The sequence below is a fragment of the Pipistrellus hanaki genome (assembly GCF_964339955.1).
Source record: "Pipistrellus hanaki genome assembly, chromosome: 6".
NCBI lineage: Eukaryota > Metazoa > Chordata > Mammalia > Chiroptera > Vespertilionidae > Pipistrellus > Pipistrellus hanaki.
This window is the reverse complement of record NC_140508.1, coordinates 87,531,584-87,552,890: the sequence shown is the minus strand read 5'-3', so window position 1 is coordinate 87,552,890 and position 21,307 is coordinate 87,531,584. Positions and strand designations below refer to the sequence as shown.

General features: G+C 48.5%; 1 protein-coding gene across 2 annotated transcripts in view; it reads right to left on the bottom strand.

The window, feature by feature from the left end:
* Positions 1–10,422: 10,422 nt before the first annotated feature.
* CHST9 (carbohydrate sulfotransferase 9) overlaps positions 10,423–21,307 on the bottom strand; it is a 105,974-nt gene continuing 95,089 nt past the window's right edge. For both annotated transcript variants that reach the window (XM_084887422.1, XM_084887423.1), the window contains one exon: positions 10,423–14,492. In XM_084887422.1, coding sequence (XP_084743548.1) covers positions 13,404–14,492 — 1,089 coding nt within the window. In that variant the 3' untranslated portion in view covers positions 10,423–13,403. The remainder of the gene's footprint in view (positions 14,493–21,307) is intronic.

Genomic DNA, 21,307 nt, shown 5'->3' with positions numbered 1-21,307 from the left:
TCTCAGAGTTATGGCAAGTCCAGATGCCCTCGTCACTCCGTTCTGGATCTGGAGCCCATCTTACGTGGTTCTGTAATGCTCTAGTCCCCCAACCCGCCCCACGGAATTGTTCACAGCATACTGGCACCATACTTACTTGTCTAACCCTATTGCTAGTCTGTAATCGCAGTAAGAGTGGGCATCTTAGTGATTAATTAGTCTTAGTAATAGTAAGGACTTAGTCTTAGTAATTAACTGCTGCATTCCCCATAACTAGCATAGATCCAAGATGCATCTTAAAGAAAAGAACACCTGTAGAATCAACAAACAAGCGAGTGAGGCTCAAACAGGGTCATATCAGCAGAAGTGTGTTCTGTGAAAACAGAATTAGTAAATGCAAACAATGATGATGCTGATGCTTATGGTACACAGGACATGCCACTGTAAGTCGAGAAACCTCTCTGTGACAAACCGCAAACAAGCCACGTGGTCTTGATCTTATCTCCCCACCGACAGAAGGAAATGATGCCCTTTCTAGCTCGGGCCAGAAGGAGGCGGCATCTGGGAAACGTGAGGCTGGGACTGCAGCGGAAAGCTCGCGAGGGGAGGACCCCGCTGTCAGTCCTCCATGCCTGTCTCCACTTGCGCTCCCCATGCCTCTGCTGATGGGCAGACCAGGACATCGGTTCTGCAGGGGCCAGTTTTGTAAGCTGAGAGGTGGAGAGCCGGACAAGGAATGTGTGCCTTTCTCTACAGAGCTCTCCTGCACCAGTATTCACCAGATTTCTACCACTTCTTTTTCAACGTCACCACTTTTCTCATACCTAAGGGAATGGCTCCCCATGACTTTATAATATGTACATACTTAAAGCCAACTCACACTTTTTCATAGCATCCATCTATGCAACAGTATCACCAGGATGATATGCTACCTAGATTTTAATTTTTAATATATAATTTATCAGTTGTGTTGTGGGAGAGACTATTCTAAGAGACTATAAAAGGGAGACGAAGGATGGAGGTGTGCTGTGATTTTATTTTGTTTTGTTTTATTTTATTTTATTTTATTTTATTTTATTTTATTTTATTTTATTTTATTTTATTTTATTTTATTTTATTTTATTTTATTTTATTTTATTGCTAGAGGCCTTATGCAAGAAGTTTGTGCAAGAGTAGGCCCTCGCAGCAGCCCCGGCTTCATCCAGAAGGTTGTCTGGACGGCCGTCCCACTGTTCGACCGTTCGGTTGATTTGCATATTACACTTTTTTATCATGATAGATTTTTTTTTTCTGAGGACTTTTCATTATCTAAGGCACATATACTGTGGGCTTTGCTTCACACAGACTTTCATCAAGTGCAATGAAAAAATTTTTTTTATTACTTTATTTACCATTTTTCATTATTTTGCTAGCACTTTATTTATTGCCCGTTTGCCTACGATTTTTATGACGTGTGTTACGTTAGTATATCAACTTCAGAAGTCCCCTGGCATGCCATCTGGGTATCTGTTGCCTCCATGAAGAGGAGAGACACTCCTTGGAGACAGAAGTAAGGAAGAGAAGGATCCGGAAGGCAATGCCTTATGTCAAGAGGGAATGAGAAAGGGAGGAAAATGAAGATTTGTGTGTCTCTCATTTGAAGGTGGTGAGGAATGGCCAGCCCTCGAGGCTACTCAGATCAAGGAGTGTTTGATGGAGCAGCACGGAAATCGTTACAGAATTAATTACTGTGGAGCCAAGGATTTGCATTTTCCAAGGGGAAGGGGCAGGCTCTGAGGTCCACTGGTGACCGACCAGGATGCAGATCAGAGGGTGATTTGAGCCGAGGCAGTCCTGTCCTGGGCCCAGGCGGTGGCCCCTGCCATGAGCCCCGCTTCGGGAGGCTCTGTCCCTCCTCTGGGATCTCTGGCTCCTGGGACCCACCGAGCCCCTGTAGGCCCCGCACTCCATCGCCGGACTCTCTGCTTTCAGTGAGGGCTGGCCTCTCCCGTATTCCTCTCCCCAGCTGGCCACATGCTGAAGGTCATTGAGACATTGGAGGGTTTGGGGCGATTCTGAAATATCTTAGATGCAGCCTGTCTAGAAGCAGGTTTATAAACTAGGGGCCACCTAAAACCCCTCTCTACATTTAGGGATGCAAAATTAAGCTTGGTGCATGAATTTGTTTGTTGTTTGTTTGTTTGTTTTGCTTTAGACTTCTACTGATAGAAAAGTGAGGGTTAAGCCCATGCTTAGTCTCCTTACTGTATTTAGAATCGAGAAAACAAATTTTCAAACAAAACAGTTTGGCTCCTTGTGCTGTGGCCCAGCACTGTGGCTGTCTGTGGCAATGATTCCTTCATCAGGTGAAAAATAACCAACTCAACCCAGACTGGACCAGCCTTGCATTTGGATGAGATTTGGGGCCCGGGCCACCCCGGGGGAGGAATCTGCTCCATTCCGGAGGCTCTCAGTGCGCAGTTGGGATAATTCACTCGGTCACACGTTTGGAGCTTCTGGAACGAGGGTGCAGACAGACGTCAGCCCGCCTGGTGGGCCTGGTGGTGGGCGGAGGCCGATGGTAATTCTGATGCGCAGGAGGGCGAGGGCAGTGGGCAGACTCTGTGCGGCTGCTGCTCACACAGAGCAAACCTCCCTTTCAGTTACTGCAATCCCTTCTCCCCACAGCGCAAAGCAGAGGCCACTCGGACCCGTGATCCTCTGCTTTGCGTGAGTGTTCAGGGGACCCCCCTGTGTGCGGCAGCGACAGAGGTGGAATGAACCTATGACGGAGCTGGGGAGGTTCTTGCTCTGATGCTGGTGTGGACTTGATTGTCCTGATTCCTCTGTCAGTTTGGTTGTTTGGCAGATTGTAAGATTGAGCAAACAGCTTTTATATGCATTGACTTCAGAGAGGAAGGGAGCGGAAGAGAGAGAGAAACATCAATGATGAGAGAGAATCATGGAAGGGCTGCCTCCTGCATGCTGCACACTAGGGATTTAGCCCGAAACCTGGACATGTGCCCTGACCGGGAATCAAGCCATGACCTCCTGGGTCATAGGTTGACACTCAACCACTGAGGCATACTGGCTGGGCTTTTTTTTTTTTTTTTTTTAAATTTATTTTTATTTTATTCTATTTTTTTATTACTCTGTTTCCATATTCATTAGCCACTGCTAGCTCCACTTCAGATGAGATCTTTCTGTCTTCCACCTTCTTTCTGCTTGCTCCTCCAACCTGTTAGAAGCTGGTAGGTAAGTTTTTTCTTAAGCCACATTCATGAAGTCCTAAGTAGCCACTGAGCCTAATCTAGGAGCCACAGAAGAAAAACAATCATGATTCCTACTCATGAGATGAGAGAAATACACTGGAAAAGTGAAAAGTGCTTCATCTTTCACATTATTGTTACAGGATGGAATACTAGGAGTCAGCTTGGATCTTACAGATAATAAAAAGGAGGACATGTTGGAGTTGATTCTATTATTTAAGATCAGAACCTGGTGATGTGTAAATTGAACACTTGGCAATTGCCTTGTTGGTTTACCCATTCAGACTTCTTATCCTGTTGAGAAAATGAAGAGATAGAAAAGATGGGTGGCTTCCTAATATGTTGGCACTTTGGAATAGAGAGCATGGGCCACATGGCATCATGAAAACGGTGGATGAGACCCTTACTAAGGCAGTTAGAATGGCTGCATTAAGAAAATAAAATAATAATAAAAAAAAAATAAAGATGCCTGCATTAGAGAATCCCAAAACATGTCTGTCATCATCTTTACAACCTACAGGTGATCTGTGTTGGGTGTGTCTGGTCAATGCAAATGCTGCCGCAGGGCTGTGGTGGCTCGTGGATGGGGGGAAGGAGGGGATGGCTGTTGGCAGGCAGGCCGTGCTGCACCTGGAGAGGAGAGGTGACAAGGTAGGATTCTGAGATCTTCTGGTCACAATCCCAGATTTGGGTGGAAAAAGTTACTCTTTTGTTTGGTGTTCAAGTTGGGAGTTTGCCCTGCAAGAGATGGTCCACTGCTGACTTTTCCTGAATACACTTGGAAAGAGAAGCGCTGAAAGCAGCCACGCACAGGAGAGGAATGCCAGATTTTCTGGAGGCTTTGCCAAAACCCAACAGCTTCTCAGAAGTCTCAGGCGGAGGCGCCAGAGGAGTGTTTGCATTTCAATGGGAAAGGTTCTGAGAGCTCTGAAGCTGTCCCCAGTGTTACCTTCTCATTGACAGGCAGAGGCAGAGCAATTGCCGGGAATCAGGGACAGACGCTGGCTAGGGCTTTGTTCAAAGTGACGAGAAGGGACTCTGGGAAATTTTAATTGCTCAGTCCTGAGCCACAGAGCCGAGACAAAGGGGGTTGAGTCATCATGGCAAATAGAAAATACAAGTACTGTTCGCTTTTATACAAAAGCACCCAGTGTCTGGAGCCATCTTCCCTAGTGGTTCTGAAAGAGAGACGGGACTTTCTAGGTTTAAAGAGATGTAGTGGCAATAAGTTTTTGCATTATCATAGCAATACCACTAGCAAGCACTTAGTCATCACAGGGGTTAACCCTCTCGCACACTATAAAGAGCTGCTTGGGTAGCATGGCGCTTACAGGACTTAAGAAAGACGATCTTCCAGAAAAAGAAGAATGCTGCTACGAGTTGAGATTTGAAAGGGTAGTAAGAAGACCTATATCACAGTCAGAAGTAGGAAAAAGCTCTGCGATAACTGTACATACACACTTCTCTCTTCTCTGCATACAGCGTGGCTAGAGAGCGGTCCGGTTTCTGAGGGGGGGCGGCGGGGGTATTGAGAAAATGAAAGAGACAGACACAAATACAGCAGGGAAAGCTGGGACTGGGTGGGACCACTGTCCTCTGGTGGAGAGACAGGAACCCAGAGCCTATACAACCGTCTATTTTATACAGCAAAAACCAGGAGTTTTACTAAGGCCCAAGACAAAGGAGATTATGTGCATTCTTGTGGCTTTTTTGTAATGGTCACTTCTGGGTGGGCCCAGATAATTGTGTTTATTCCTGGTGCTTGGCTGGATTTAGATAATGAAACTCACCCCCTGGCACCTGAACTGAAGGTCAAGCTGACAACATACCTGCCTCTGGCAAGGTGTGTTTCCAGGATGTGGTTCTGCCAACACCACTGGATTCAGCTGATAATAATTCAAAAAAATGCTCGCGTGCCTTCCCAGGCGCTCTCTACAACTGTGTATGGTGTCAGGTGCACACTTGAAATATTGGGGGACCACTGTGTAAAGTATTGGGTTGTCTACCCACCACCATGCACGCTGGAAACTAATACAAAACAACATTGAATATAGCTTGTAATTGCACAATAAGACGTGAGAAAGCAAAGAAAACTCAGTATGGCACATAAAGTATTTTTGGTCTCATTCTTTCACAAGCTTGAAGGTGGCACTATCTAGTAGAAACATAATGCAAGCCACGTATATCATTAAAAAGTCCTAATAGTCAAAACCAGTTTGGCTCAATAGATAGAGCGTCGGCTTGGGGACTGAAAGGTCCCGGGTTCGATTCCGGTCAAGGGCATGTGCCTTGGTTTCGGGCATATGCCCAGTAGGGGGTGTGCAAGAGGCAGCTGATCGATGACTCTCTCTCATCGATGTTTCTAACTCTCTATCTCTCTCCCTTCCTCTCTGTACAAAATCAATAAAAAAAAATATATTAAAAAAAATGTCCTAATAGCCATAGTAAATAAGTAAAAAACAAACAAACAAAAAACACCCCAAAACCCAGGTAAATGTAATTATAATACTATATTTTATTTAATCCAACATATAAAAAAAATTATCACTGTACTAGGAAAGTTATAAAAATTAGCAACGAAACACTTAATTTTTTTTTTTACTAAGAGTTTGAATCTTGTAAGTATTCCATACTTATAATCTCTTTCCACCGGATATCACATTTTTATTAGAAATAATTGGTTGGTGTTTAGATGTCATAAAACTTATGGCCGAAGGAGTAGATTCACAAAGATACTTTAGCAGTGTTCAATAACAGAATTGAGCAGCAGTGTTAAATCTTAAACTAATTAAAACGGAGCACCATGGAAAACTCAGCGTTGTCATTTCCCTCGCCCCGTCCCAGGTACTCCACCGCCAGCAGGCCACTGAGTGTGCTGCGTTCACTGCGCAGCTCTAAGAAGCGGCCGTGCACTTGTTTGTATTATGCCGCAATCTCATTCTGTCAAACATGAGCAAGTCCACTGAGCTTTTGAAAGCAACGTGGAGATATTTTTTGTTGGTTTTCTGTGACATAACTTGTTTATTCACCAGTTCTGGGTAAACCCAGTGATTCAGGGTGTCCTCTGCATCTCATAGGTCAGTGGTCGGCAAACTGCAGCTCGCGAGCCACATGTGGCTCTTTGGCCCCTTGAGTGTTTAGCCAAGGCCAGCTGAGGAGGACCCTAATTAAGTTAATAACAATGTAACTACCTATATAGTTTAAGTTTAAACATTTTGGCTCTCAAAAGAAATTTCAACCGTTGTCCTGTTGGTATTTGGCTCTGGTGACTAATGAGTTTGCCAACCACTGCCCTACGCCATCTCTGTCAAAGTCAGGGTTCACCCTGTCCCACCCTCCTTTCCGAGGTGATTAACTTCTAGGCGGGAATAGCGTCAGGCCTTCGGAAGGCGGTGCCTTCCCCCCTCGCCCTCACTAACCTCCTCCATGCTTCCTGGGCTGATGCTCTCATCCTGAATCTCCTGAGATGGTGTCATCACCTTATAGTGTCTCCAGTGACTGGTCCCGCACTGAGAGTCCTCTCACCCTGGTGGGCTCCTGGGGGTCTGTCGCCTGACCATGGCCTTTCCACCTGGCCCTGGGACAGAGGGGACAGGGACTCCCAGCTCCATGCTGTCCCCGGAGCCTGGGGCGGTCTCAGGTTCTCTCTCGCAGGTCTGTCCGCCCGCCCACCATTCTATAACTCCCAACAGCACGTCCTAATTTTTTAAGAACCTGTGATAAAAGGAGGCATTGCTGCTATTAAAACTGCTTGCCAACTTCTTAGGGAGCTCGCGTGAGGTTGAGCCGTCGGGACTTCCCTCTGATGAAAGACATCCCATGTGATTACAGAATATCAGAAAGGAATGCTTTCTTTTAATCACATCTTTAATTTCCCTGTAATGAAGCAAAACCACATGTAAGAGTCATTTAACGTGTCGGTTTTGCGAAGCCTCTTAGGATTGGTCTTCCCTTTTCAGAGCGAAGGGGGAGTCTGCTCTTGCTTCTTCACAGAAGACAAATGCAGTCCCGGGAGGAAGCGACTTGTCCAGAGGAGGCGCAGGTTAGAGTTGGGCCAGGGCCCCGATTCCCAGCCCGGAGCGTCTTCTAGTTCACCGTGGTTCCCCCTCTCTCCACACAACTGCCAGAGAGCTCTTCCCTGGGCACTGCGTCCAACGCCATCGTCCCAGCCCCTCTGTCCTAGCACAGCACCAGCTCCTCAGAGGCCCGAAGCGTCAGTCAGAAGCAATCACGCACCCTATGCTCATAGCAGTGCCATTTATAATAGCCAAGACCTGGAGGCAGCCTAAGGGCTGATTAGTAGGCAAGTGGGTACAAAAGCAGTGGGACATCCACACCATGGAATACGATGCAGCTGTCAAAAAGAAGGCTCTCTTACCCTTTGAGACAGCATGGAGGGATCTGAGACTATCATGCTAAGTGAAATAAGCCAGGCAGAGAAAGATCACATGATCACACTCATATGTGGAATCTCATGAACAAAATAAACTGATGAACAGAGTGGATCCAGAGACATGGAAGCATGGAACAGAGTGCGGAACCTCAGAGGGGAGGCAGGAGAGGGTGAGTGGGTGGGAAGAGATCAACCAAAGGACTTGTAAGCATATAAACATAACCCATGGGCACAGACAATAGGGTGCTGAAGGCCTGGGATGTGGTGTAGGAGGTGGGGGTGGGCTAGATGGGGTCAATGGGTAAAAAAGAACTTACGTAATATATATTTTTTAGTATATTTTATTGATTTTTTACAGAGAGGAAGGGAGAGAGATAGAGAGTTAGAAACATCGATGAGAGATAGACATCAACTAGCTGCCTCTTGCACAACCCCCACTGGGGATGTGCCCGCAACCAAGGTACATGCCCTTGACCGGAATCGAACCCGGGACCTTTCAGTCCCCAAGCCGATGCTCCATCCATTGAGCCAAACCGGTCTTGGCTTATGTAATATTTTCAACCATAAAGATTTAATGTAAAAAACAGACAAAAAATATAAAAAAAGAAAGACTATTTCACTTTCAAAATAAATAAATAAATGAATAAATAAAAAAATAAAGCCCAGTTCCCTAACCCACCTCCTTAGCCGACATTTCTTCTCCCTCCAGACCACTGGCCTCCGGCAGCCACTCTGAACGGCTCCTCACTCTCCAGCCTCTGTGCTTCCTCCCGAACACTCCGCTGCCTGTCCTGCCTGCTCTCTGCCTCCCAGGACCGTCTCTCCTTCTGCAGGTCAGCACCTGGGCTCGCAGACTGGATAAGGTCAGGTCCACTTCCCCTGAAGAACAGGAAGTACGAACCCAATTCTAGGAAGAAGCTCGAAGGCCGTGTTCTTGACACGTTACCCCCGAGTCTCTCCACGCAGGGATGTCATCGTGCCTTCCGCCAAGTGACCGTCAAACGTTCTTTAACGCTGCTGTGTAGCATTGCTCACACTCTGAGTCTTTGAAGATTTGTGTTTCTCTCTTCTCAATTATGTGACCGTCAGTACAGAATCTTATTCATATGCCTACCTCCTACAGAATTCACAGATGCAAAGACGGAGGAGCTAGAGGAATCTTTTAAATTTAAATTAAATGTGACGAGGAAATACAAAAAAATAAATCAGTATGAACAAAGTTAGAATAATATGAATTACCCTTAAGAGAGCTCAGTAGTTGTATATTTTTTCTGAGTTTGTACCACTAATTAATCAGAAAGGAGAAAGTATGATTCACTTTTGGAAAGAGCATCTTAGGTTCCATTTCAACTTTAAGGTATATGAAAAGGCTTTCAGACATGTCTATGAAATATACAAATAGACTATTACCTTTTACAGGTGGGTTTTATTTAGTCTGACTAAATAAAGTATGTGCCCTAACTGGGGCAATGAACCCACAACTTAGGTATGTGCCCTGACCTTGAATCGAACCCGCAACCTTTTGGTGTATGGGATGACATTCCAACCGACCGAGCCATTCAGCCAGGGCCATCCTGAGACTGTGAAACCTTCTTCAGCATCGTGCCAAAACATTCTGGCAGCTCCACTTCATTTCCTGTGGGCCACCACCGCACCCAGGATTCAAGGAGCCCTCCTAGCCATCAGGAGAGCTCTTTGCCAGAACAGCATGGGCAGTGCCACCACTATGACCATACATTGTGCCCTACCCAGCCTCAGACTTCCACTGGTCCCCACCTCTCCTACGCCCTCAACTTTCCTTTTCAGGTGTCCCCGATTCCGGCTGAGATGTAGGGGTGAGGTCCTACGATGCTTTTGACACACAGACTATTTTATTCCGGAATTTCTCCTGCTGGGCCGGGCCAGGCTAGCCCTGATGACCAGCTCGGAAGGAATGGGGGGTAGTGGTGGGTGATGGTGAGGAAAATGAGCATCGCCGTACCCCTGCCTCAGGATGTGGGTGTCTGGTCTTCATGGCAGGCGAGGCTGTTCGCCTCTGGCAAGGAGCATGGGTGTTCAAGTTCTCAGAATCTTCCAACAAAAGGACCCCCATCCAGACTTCAGTGTCCCTCTCCCTTTCATTCAGGGCCTTGACCTTGGTATAGACAGAGCATGCATTGAGGAGGTGATATGCATTTGTCACTGGTCACTGTTGCTTAACATAAGTTTGCTGGCTGACATTCCCACTTTCCATTGGGAACACGCAGCTTTGGAGAATGACTGGACCCGGTCTGTGGTGGGGAGAGGGTTTTCTGAAGACTGATGAGGGATTAGATTGGCCCAAGGAAAGGCTCCAGGGCAGGACAAAGTGCAGCTTATTTGAGGACATAAGAGCTCAGCCTGGCCCTGGCCGGGTGGCTCAGTTGGTTGGAGCATCGTCTCCCATGCCAAAATGGTTGTGGGTTTGATCCCTGGTCCGGGCACATACCTAGGTTGCAGGTTTGATCCCCAGTTGGGGTGTATGTGGGAGGCAACCAATCAAGTCTCTCTCTCTCTCTCCCCCTCTTCCCTTCCACTGTCTCTAAAACAAATAAAACCATATCCTTGGGAAAGGATTAAAAAAAGCTTAGCCTGGTCAGGGTGCATAGCTAACGGGAGAAAGAGAGAAGGTCAATGAGGAAGTGGGCTTTTGTTATTTGTTTCTGTGTTGTGGTTAAGAAGCCCGCTATTTTAAACCATTAGCTTATTAAAAAGATCAATACTTGCAAGTCTGAAATTCAATTAGATGTGCATTTATTGTTTCTACCCTCAGGTATCTTAGAATCTAACAGAAAAGCGAAGACACAGTTTCATGTTGTTATCACACATAAGACACGTGGGCAGGAGTCTTCGGGGAAGGTCGCGGTGCTCCAGGAGCACTAGGGTAGGTGCATGGATTTATTTCTTCCACAGACATTGAACTGGTGCCTTCTCCAGGGCTACAAAGACGAGTAAGACAAGAATCCAGTCTTCTGGGAGAGCCAGACACATACACAAATAACTAGAACGTATAGATGTAAAGGTAGAAATATACATAATAACAGTCATATAATAATTTATTAAGCACTTGCTAACCACTTTACAAACATTTTCCCATTTGTTCCTCCCAATAAACGTACAAGGTAGGTATTGCTGTCCTAATTTTTGAGGCGAGAAAACCAGCACTCGGAGAAGTTAAGTAAATTGGGGAGGTTGCAAAATTGAAAATATGGAATTCAAACCCGGTTCTTACAAGCACCAAGCTCTTGACCGCCATGGTATACACTGCTTCTCAGGAGCACGTGGTGTTCCCAGTGGGGAATCCCATCTGAGCCACACCAACACCGGGAATGCCTCACTGGGTGAGTGTAAGGATCAGGAGATGCTGGGGACATAGATGGGGGGTAGGTGGGTGCGCCACCCTGGTAGCACGGGGCACGGCTCTGTGGCGGGAACTGGGGGCCGAGGGCCTGCTTCCCACCAATGAAAGGGCTGTGTGTGCATCACGGACAGGCTGGCCATGCCAGGCGCCTCAGCTCACAGACTGGCAAGAACAGACAACCCCTCCCGCAAGTCCAAGGAAAGGCACATTCCTACCACTGAGGCGGAACTGCCAAGTATTTCTCAGGGACTTGCTTTCTTACTAATTACCCAAACAGGAGGTCTTCTCCCCTTTCCCATCATCTCAGGTCAACTTGAAAAATGGCTTTTGTTTTCTGTGGGCCTTCACCTTGTCCACGCGGAGGCCTGAAGCTGAGTGGCCAGAACTGCCTTTGGCACAGCGAGGTCTTCAGTCTTTTGTGCTTCAAAAGGGGAACGTTTCCACGCCCCCTTCCATGGGGAAGGCCTCCAGAAGGCTTGGGCAGCGCCCAGCCTGTCCCCAGGGCTCCCGTTGTCCCATTCCCGCTCCAGCTCCTGGCTTGGCGGGCCGCCGAGGCCCAGCTTCTGCCCCAGCGCCGGGCAGAGCCCCCGCGGCCGCTGCGACCCACACCCAGGCCCGTCTCTGAGCTGAGGGGCCTTACCTTCTCAGCAAACAGCAGCATGAAGGTGGTGGCCTGTCCTCGCTTGTCATTGGCCAGGACAAAAAACAACAACAACAAACAAAACAAACCCACAGACATCAACTGTGCTCAGACGTGGCCTATGCAGGCCTCATCCCGGGATGGTTAGGAGAGAGGGTCCCCACCGGGCTGCACAGGGCTTCGGACTCAGCACCCTTGGGTGTGGCATGGACACTGGTTTTCAACAAACATCCGGGTCCCTGTCATGGCGGTGGCCCTGGCACCACTTTCTGAGGAATTGATAAGCAGAATCAGGGGGGAAAAATAGGGGCGTTTGTAATGGTCTCGGTCTATTATATTCAAATATGACTACTCGCTTTTGTTTGAAAGACATTTCTGAGTGTTTACTGACAAAAAGGATGGTATGGGAAAAGCAACCTGACTTAAAGGAGATGTGAATGACATGCGGTTTAACTCAGGGTAACAGCTGACCAGTGAACATGAAGTGCCCACTCAAATGAGTCTTCTACCTCAGGGTCTCCTGGAAAGAATGCCCAAAATGCATTAGGGCTGCTCACAGGGCGGACACATGGTCTCATTTTCCCCAAGACTCTGATTTATATGTGAATGCAATAGTATTTGACTTTATTAGTTCAGAACTTTTAAACTTAAACAAACAAAAAACCCCAAACACCTTCATTTGTTTATGCAAAAGTCTATTCAAACGTTCCTAGGCACCTGTACCGTGGATTCTCTAGAACATACCCCGTCTTTGAAGTGGTGCGTGCGTTTTTTGGGAGTCGGTCCCAGGCTGAAAAATTAGACCGAAAACAAAAGCTATTCACAGAGTTCATTCCTCAAAGAACGCTCTGCACGCGATGCTTCGCCTCCAATCATGTTCTTGTAAGACTTCTTTCTTGCTTGGCGTCAGAGTGGCAGCTTTTGTTTTTTGACGATTCTTCCAGCCTGAACCCCCCGCCCGCCCCAAACACCCAATTAAGCCAGAATTAGGAGCACATTTCTCTCTGCCGAGGCTTAAACTCAGCCGCCTGCTTCAGAGCAAAGGCCTCGGATGGTTGTGCTCATTGCGTCTCTGCGTAGAGACTCCAGAGAAAACGGAATCCGTTCCCTTATGTTTCCCTGGAAGAGGAAGGTTTTTTTTGCTGCTTTGATCTGAGCATGTTGTGCATTTTTTATTGGCGGTTGAGTATAGAAAGCCAGAGCCTCATCTGGTGTGTCTGCTGAGCTCTCTCACGTTGTAAATCACACAGTGCCTCCCAACCCGAAGTTAAACGCCCGGGCCCCAAATGCCATTTCAAAATCAATGCATCATTGCAGTTGATAAGAAAGATTTCCAGGGTAGGAGAGAACTAGCCTGGGCTTGATGCACATGCCACAGACTGCTGGAAATGCATCCCTGCAGCCAATCCAGGGTGGAGACAGCCACTCGCTGTTTCAGATCCCTCTTCCTGTCGTGGTGGGCGCTGCTGCAGCGGATGGGGCAGCTGGCTGGGTTGCAGCTTCTAGAATGTGACCCATAATGCAAAGGCAGCTCTTTCCCGAGCATTCTAGAGTAACTCGAGTTGTTTACATGTCTCTGTTAGGTAATTTTCCTGTAACTTTGCGATGATTGGTGTCATACTATTTTGTAAAAGTCTTCATTAAATCAAGGCAACTGCATTTAGTCAAATCTCCCCCCGACGGAGAATTAGAGGAAAATTACAGTTAGCTGATTCAAGGTGGTCACCATGAAGTAAATACAGTGCTTTAGAACAGAAAGGCAAACTACAAAAACGGAGTGGTGTAATTAAACATCAAGTAGTCCAAGCGATAGAAGTCATAGACGAGCTGTCTCTCAGTTCTGGTCAGACCCGTTAGGTACTGCTCCACGACCTGAGCGCTGGTCCTCTCGTCGGAGGAGTGTCTGTCCTTGAAGTTGGGGAATCTCAGCTCTTTGGGGGCGCCGATCAGCTGTAGGAAGTAATTGGCGTCTTCTTCCAAAGTCTCAAACTTCCCCACAAAGTCGTAGTTGATCAGACAGGGGTAGCAGAGCTTGCTGACCTTCTCCCAGTGAATGTCCATCCCGACCGGGCGGTGAGAGTCTAGTAAATAGTGAACGAACTCTTTGAATTTGACTCCGGATCCATTATTTAAGGCCTTCTCACAGGCATTTGGCCGATATTTCTTTATAATTGCTTTCCCAAATACCGGGTGGTAGTAACTATTGGGGTGTTCGAATTTGTCGCGAAAGGCTGACACTAACCTTTCCATGGGGTCACGAACAAACACCGCCTTGGTGTAAGTATTCAAACGAGTGTATATCCCTTTCAGGTCAAAGCTGTCCAGCTTTTTCAAATGCTTCCCGTAGTGGACGGCATCATGGGAGATGTTGTGTGCCGAGGGAGCCAACCCGTTCAGTACCATCAGGATTCTTTTCCAGTTGGAGCAGCCGGCCTTCGGAACTTCGCAGTATAAGACCTTGTGCTTATCTTCCACGTAGATCCTGGACACCATGTGGAAGAGATGCGTCTGGGGGTGACTCGCCCCACCATAGTTCTTGCAGAACTCCTGCAGAAAAGACCTGCGTCTCTCTTGGGTGGCATCCGCCCTCCTCCATTGGTTGTCCTGGACTAAGCTTTTGTTTAGAGGGCGCGTGTCCGGGGGCAAACTCATTCCTCTGGACTTCTTGGAAAGGGTCTTAGTTCCTTGATGTTTTTTGGCCAACTTAATGGTTGACTCTGTGGTCTTGCCCAAAGGTTGACCTTCTCCTTGTGAGGGCCTTGTCTCCCTCAAGACCCTACTAAACCTATCAGGCTGACGTGGAGGATTTTCCTTTTTCTCCTTGGAACCCTCAGGCATGTGGAACTCGGGGTTCTGTTAAAGTAGAGAAGAAACATGGAAAGCACATTCACAAATGTGGGTATAGTGATAAGAAAATTAACGTATTTATTTTTAAATATTCTTAGGGATAGAACCAAAATCGCTCAGATTTTGCACCTTCACCCCACTTTCATCAGTGTGTGCAGCAACTCTGAGCCCCAATAAACTCTCGGTTCCTTGACCACTTCACCTTTCACAGCCGCGCTCTCTCCTTCACAGGGGCCATCCATGGCCAGAGCCTGCACCATCCCCACCATCTCCTGACCGCCACCGGCTAACCATTGTGACTCCCAGTTCTGCAGTTCTAAGCCCACGTTTCATGATGGTGTCCAAGCTCTCAGCTGCCAGCAGACCTAGCTCTTTCCCTTCGGCTCTCAGCAAGTCACATGTATAAGGAGGTGTTTCCAGCTCAGCTTGCCTCCAGCATGTTCCCCGCTAAGATTCGCTCCCTCAGAATTCTGCTTCTGCCCTCACAGCACTGACGAAATGTGAAATAATTCCATTTACTTCCAGGCTGCCTTCCCCCACTCCCCGCCACCTCTCTGGCACTAGAATACTCGACAGAGGTCTTATCATTCTCGCTCTCTGTTGGCTCCCGGGTCCCTAGCACAGTGCCTGGCACATAGCAGGTGACCAAGAAACAACTGGCGAAGGAGTAAATGTGATTATAACGTAGCGATGGGCTTCGGCACAATTGTTGTATGACCTTGTCAAAGACCAACAGTGTTAATCCAAAGGTCAAGATTAACTCAGAGAGATAATTTACCAATTCTTGTTAAGGTGCCGAAATCTATATGCAAACAAGTCTTTGGCAGAAGGGAAGCAGATAAACAGGTGCGGGTGGAGGTGGACAAGTGGGCGTGGTGGGCTGGAGCCTCCCCTGTGCCCAACCAGACTGTTCAAAGTCACTCCGTGCTGCCTCGGAACCCCTGCAGGCTCCCAGGCCTCAGGGTGGGCACCCCGAACGGGATCTGGGGCTAGGGCACCCAACTCTGTTTTAGACAAGCTCCCCAGTTGCTCCACAGGCAGTAACGGTACTTGGGGAGCACTGAGCTAGAGCGTAGCAAAGGAAAGGAAAAACAAACAAAGGCTCATCTCATGACATGGAGGTGAGAAGGCGTCAGGGGTGGTGGGCGTGGCTGTTCAGTAAGCAGACGCAAGCTCTGTGAGCCTAGGCAGGTGTCCCGTCAGTAAATACCCTCCCTACCTATCCGTTCCCTTCCCCTGTCCCAGGCCACTCTAACGCCTGTTTGGGCTAGAGCAGTGGTTCTCAGCCTTCCTAACGCTGCAACCCTTTAATCCAGTTCCTCATGTTGTGGTGACCCCCCAAAAATAAAATCATTTTCGTTGCTACTTCATAACTGTAATTTGGCTACCGTTATGAATTGTAATGTAAATATCTGTGTTTTCTGATGGCCTCAGGCTCCATAGCAGCGGTTCTCAACCTGTGGGTCGGGGCATGAGGAAGGTTGAGAACCGCTGGGCTAGAGAGAGAACTGCAGGAGACAGAGTCACAGCTCCTGAATCAGACTTAAGTCTCCTGCTGGCTCAGTTAGTACTAGTCCGTTTCCTCAGCTCAGAGCACACTAAGTTGTGGGCAAAGGAACAACACCCACGAGGCTTCTTGTTGGATGCCCATCAGACCTTCTTGTAGAACCGCTTCGCCCATCAGCACTCACAGTGTGACAGCCATTGTGAGGACGTGGCGATGCTTCTGCCCCCACCCCCGCCTCCCACCTGTCTTCCAGTCAGCAGAGGCTTTCCGAGATTGAGGAGTCTGGGTGAATAGAACCAAGGTGGATGGGATTTTAAATTTGACGCTTATACCACTGAGTTTCCACCCTCACCATCAGAGTAACATCAGTAATCATAACTTTTTTTTCCCTCAAAAAATAAAAAATGAGACTTCCATTTGGCCCACTGATCCTACTTCTAGGAATATATCCTAAGAAACCCCAAATACTAATCCGAAAAGATATATGCACCCCGATGTTCATAGCAGTGCAGTTTACAATAGCTAAGACTTGGACACAGCCTAAGTGCCCGTCAGCAGACGAGTGGGTAAAAAAGCTGTGGTACATTCACACCATGGAATACTGTGCAGCAGTGAAAACGAAGGATCTCTTATCCTTCGAGACAGCATGGAGGGACCCGGAGAGCATTAGGTTAAGTGAAATAAGCCAGACAGAGAAAGACAAGTATCACACGATCTCACTCCTATGTGGGATCTAATGAACAAAGTAAACGGAAGAACGGAGTGGATCCAGAGATAGAGAAGCCTGGAACAGACTGACTCATCTCAGAAGGAAGGCGGGGCGGGGGGCCAGGAAGGATTAACGAGGAACTTGTATGCATATATGCGTAAGCCCTGGACACAGACCATGTGTGGGAAAGGCCTGGGGCGGGGCGGTGTGGGGTGGGGTGGAGGGGTCAATGGGATGGAGAAAAAGGGACATCTGTAATACTTTCCACATTGAAGATAAATTAAAAAATAAAAATACGTTTGAGGCTTACACCAATGAGTTTCCACCATCACCTCATAGAAATATCAGTTGAGAACAGCAGTCATAAGAAGAGTAAACTCTGACACCTCCATTTTTCTCCGGAGCACTTCATGCTGAGGGTCCCTAAAGCTTATGTTTGTATAAAGCAAACATCCCCTTTCTTCCCAGGGGCTCCCTCTGTTCTGTTCTATTTCTGAAAGGGTTCTGTGTGTAACATTCCAGTCACCCTGCATGGAATCTGCAAGATGCTTTAACAATAAGAAAGTGAATTGGTTCATTTACATCTCATCATGCTTTTTTTTAAAAAATAGTTTTTATTTATTTCTGAATTGGATGTTCTTTAGTATCCTCTAATTAGCCTCCCTGAAAGTGAGCACCAAATTAGTCTTCCTAAAACATTTTATGCCTCATCCCTTAGAATTTGGAACTGGCTCGACTATAGAGAAACTCAAGTCCCGATCCCATTGCTGGCACCTGCAGCCTGTCCCCCGGGTGCTCTGCTCCTGTCCTGACATGTCCTCTGCTTGCCTCCATCCCGCTCTCAGCACTGCCCATGTTTTCCTCCTGTCTTGGGCCGCTCCACGTCTCCCAGGCTGATGCAGAAGCCTGCTTTCCTGTGAAAAACCATCCACATCTCCCGCGAGGAGTCCGCTGGCTTCCAAACGACCGTAGCCCTTACTCTGCACCAAGGCAAGGAAACTGATTGCGTCCCAGCTCACGTTGTTCTTTGGTTTTCTCAGCGGGGAGACCCTTTTAGCCACAGCAGAACTGAACACTCTGGTCCTGAGCGACTGGAGCCCTGGACTCCGCGATGCCAACTATGCGAGCGGCGGTGACACTGGCGGGGACACGTTCCATTGGTCGTATGTGGTGAAGCATCTGCCCGCCCAGATCGGATTTGCCTGTGTCAGCGCCTTCGAGTGACACACACGCCCCTCTGGCGTCCGTCGCCTGCATATCTGACAGCTCAGCTTTCCCAGGCTGCCCGGCCCAGCCGCTCAGTCAGGGGCGGTGCCGCCCTGGGTTACCTGGGTGCTGCGCTGGGAAAGGGGGATTCCGAGGCCACGCGGAGGGGAGTGTCCTTTGGGGATTTGTCTGAGGGAGAATGCAAAGGGTGGATGAGAGACAGAAACTCGCGGCAGAGCACAGGCCAGAGCCGCCGAGGGGGGAGGGGAGTGGGTTACTTGCTGAGGGGCCAAAGCGAACAGATTGATGATCAAATGGATGGATATTTGCACGGTCTCGTCTCCTCATGCATTATGATAAAATCTGTCAATTTTTTTTTTTTAAAGAATGTCATTTTATCAATCTAAATTATGAAGCCTTTTGGGGTTTCCACATGGGCTATTTCTCCTGATGATGATTACACTTGACTCAAGATGTCACTGACATTTTCAAGCTCCTAAGAAGCATCTACGGCCATGACCGTGGTCTCTCCTGTTGGCCCCCTTTCTTTGCAAGGTCAGGTCTGAGCAGTGCTGTCTTGCCCCTTCAGCCTGATAGTGTCTGTGGGACCTCACTCCCCAGCGCTGATGTAGGATGAGCTCCTGTAGGGCCCGGAGGACCACAGAGGCCGCCTGCCACCTGCAGCCCAGGCCTGGTAAGTGCAGCCCAGCAACTGGTGGAAGGGAGGGGAGCTGAGGCGGTGCCATGCTGCCTGCTCCTTTCTTTCTAGAGCCCAAGTCCCAGGAAGCAGCTGCTTCTTCCCACCCACAGCCCAAAGCCACCGAGGCCTTGCCGCAGCAATGCCCCTGGGAGAGCGGCAGGGACACCGGCCGAGCTAGGGTTGACATCTAACTGTGCCCGACTCTCTCACAGCCAGACACCCATGGACAGAATCCTACCTAATCTATTTATAGAGCCAGATACCATCAAGCAGGCAAGTGCAATCTTCAGATCGGGCGTAACCACCCCTCCTCCCTTCCACATCGCAGTTATGCAATCTGCTCCTTGGAGGAAGCAAACACATCCCTGTGTACTTGATCAGAAATAACGTCACCTATAATCCCAGCAATTCCACCTACTGCCCACAGCGAGTGGAAAGGAAGACTGTCCATAGCGGAGAAAGGAAGCCCAGGTTCCCTGAGCTGGGCCAACAGCGCGTGCCTCTAGCCAGCACTGCGACAAGATGGGACTGAATGGATCTGAGCACCACACACTGTGACAACCATGGGCGCTTTTAGACAGGGTCTCAGAACAACGGGCCAACCCTCTGGCCTCCCCTGTGACTCACGCCCCACCTACTGAGACTCCCAGGCCCAGGGCACGCTCCGGAGCCAGGCGGGGTGCATTTCTACCAGTTGGCAAGGAAGATGAGTTGAGCTGTCTTGACCCCTGTCTAAAGGGCAGCTCCTGGACGCAGGCCACAGGCCGAGGGTGAGCGGGGAGCGGGGGTTCTGGAGGAATAGCTTGGTGCTGCGCAAACAAGTTAATCCGCACCCCGGCTGTGTCAGGTGGTGACGATCGTGTTCTCATGAAACTTGCAGTGTTTTGTACAACTGGCAACAGCTACAGCTGGGATTAAAACCCAGGCTCTTCTGGCTCCGAAACCCGTGTTTCCCACATGCAACACACGTCTGTCTCTCAGGGCTCTCAGTGCTGTCACATCTGTAATTAGAAGGGTTTCCTTTTGATCAGCTCCACATGACTACTGAGCCACCTTAAGGTGCTCAGCTGTGCCCGAGTCAGCTCTAGTCAGTATGGGCAGTGGGCACACCCAGCCTTCGGTTGCTTCTCTTGCCCAGTTTGAGTTTTGTATGTTGGGTACCAAGACCTGAGCTGGGTGACCTCGCATCAGTGTTTTGCTACACAATCAACTTCACTCAGGAAAAGAATACCTCCCTAAGCCACTTGGAGAGAGTTGACTCAACTTCCCGTCTGTGATATAGAGATACTGATGCCTACCTAATGGAGTCGTGAAAAATAGATGCAATAAATACACAATGCCCAACACGTAGCGTATCCTCACGCAATGAGGTTTTTAATCACAACCTCCATATTCCTGCCAAGGGTATCACCTTTCTGTAGTCAGCCTGGGCATCTTCTGTTAATCCTTGTCTTGGATTGTGCATTCATTTTCCGTATACAAACACCAGACTCTTCCACCTTTCATCTACCAACACAAACTGTTCATTCCTACCATAAATAAATAATCTTAGACACTCCTTTTCCAGGCCCAGCCTATTGTCCAGCCTGCAGGCAGAATTAATGAAGCAAGGTGTCTCTTTGAGAAGTAATTACTGAGCATCTCATAGAGCCCTGTTGAATGGCGCTGGGGCTAGAGGGGCTGCCACTCTGATAAGTTCTCATGGTCCTCACATTCTTGTGGACGAAGGGAGATAATGACCAAGTGAACACAAGAACGAACAAGAAAGCTTTTGATGGTGAAAAGTATGATGCCAGCACTGCCGCAGCGTCATGCGATAGAGCGGGAGTGGCAGGGAAAGTGGGAAAGACTTCTTTAAAGAGGCGTCCAGGGCAGGCCCATCTGCTGGAGCTGAGATCTGAATGACAGGAAGGAAGCCAAGAATCTCAGGCAGGGCAGTGAGTACCAGGGCCCTGGCCTGGAAACAAACTGGGTTCAAGGGAGGGACAGAGGAAAGGCCAGTGTGACTGTTGCATGAGTGAGAAGGGCCCAGCGATACAAGAGGATTCAGAGAGAGGGGGGAAGGACCAGATCTTGTAGGAATGCCAGGTCATGGGAATCCTGGGAAGGACTTTGGGTTTTATGTCAGCCACTGGAGGCTGTCTACAGGGCAACATGCGGTGATAAAGCTCACCCATATGGCCCAGCAGAGAATGGACTGGGAGCTGGTCAGAGTCAAAGTAGGAGCTGGAGTAGCCTACGGAAAGATCGGCAGCAGGTACCTGTGGAGACAGTACGAAAAAGGGACACACAGGATGTGGCTGTAAGACAAGTCCACGCTAATGCTCCTCAGGTCATTTCCCAACTCCAGGTTTTTGGTGCCAGCACATCCTATGTCTTACAGAATTACATCCAAGTAACTGGAGTCTGCAGTCCTCTGTCATCTTCCGGGGCCACTCTTCATTGACGGTGACTTCTTCAAACTGTGCAGCTACTAAACACGCCATAGCACTCTGAGTCTGCAGTTTAGGGTACGCTAACCTCCTCTTCCCGGAGAGAACACCCCTACCCCCCAGAATGGGCTCTGGGCTGGCGTCTCCTTCCACACCTTCTCTCCACCAGCACACTCTAACAGGGCGTGTGAGGAAATGGCTTGTTGATGGGTTAACCCTGCACAACACTGGCCTCCATCTCCCTGGCACTCCTCATGGACGAAGGAG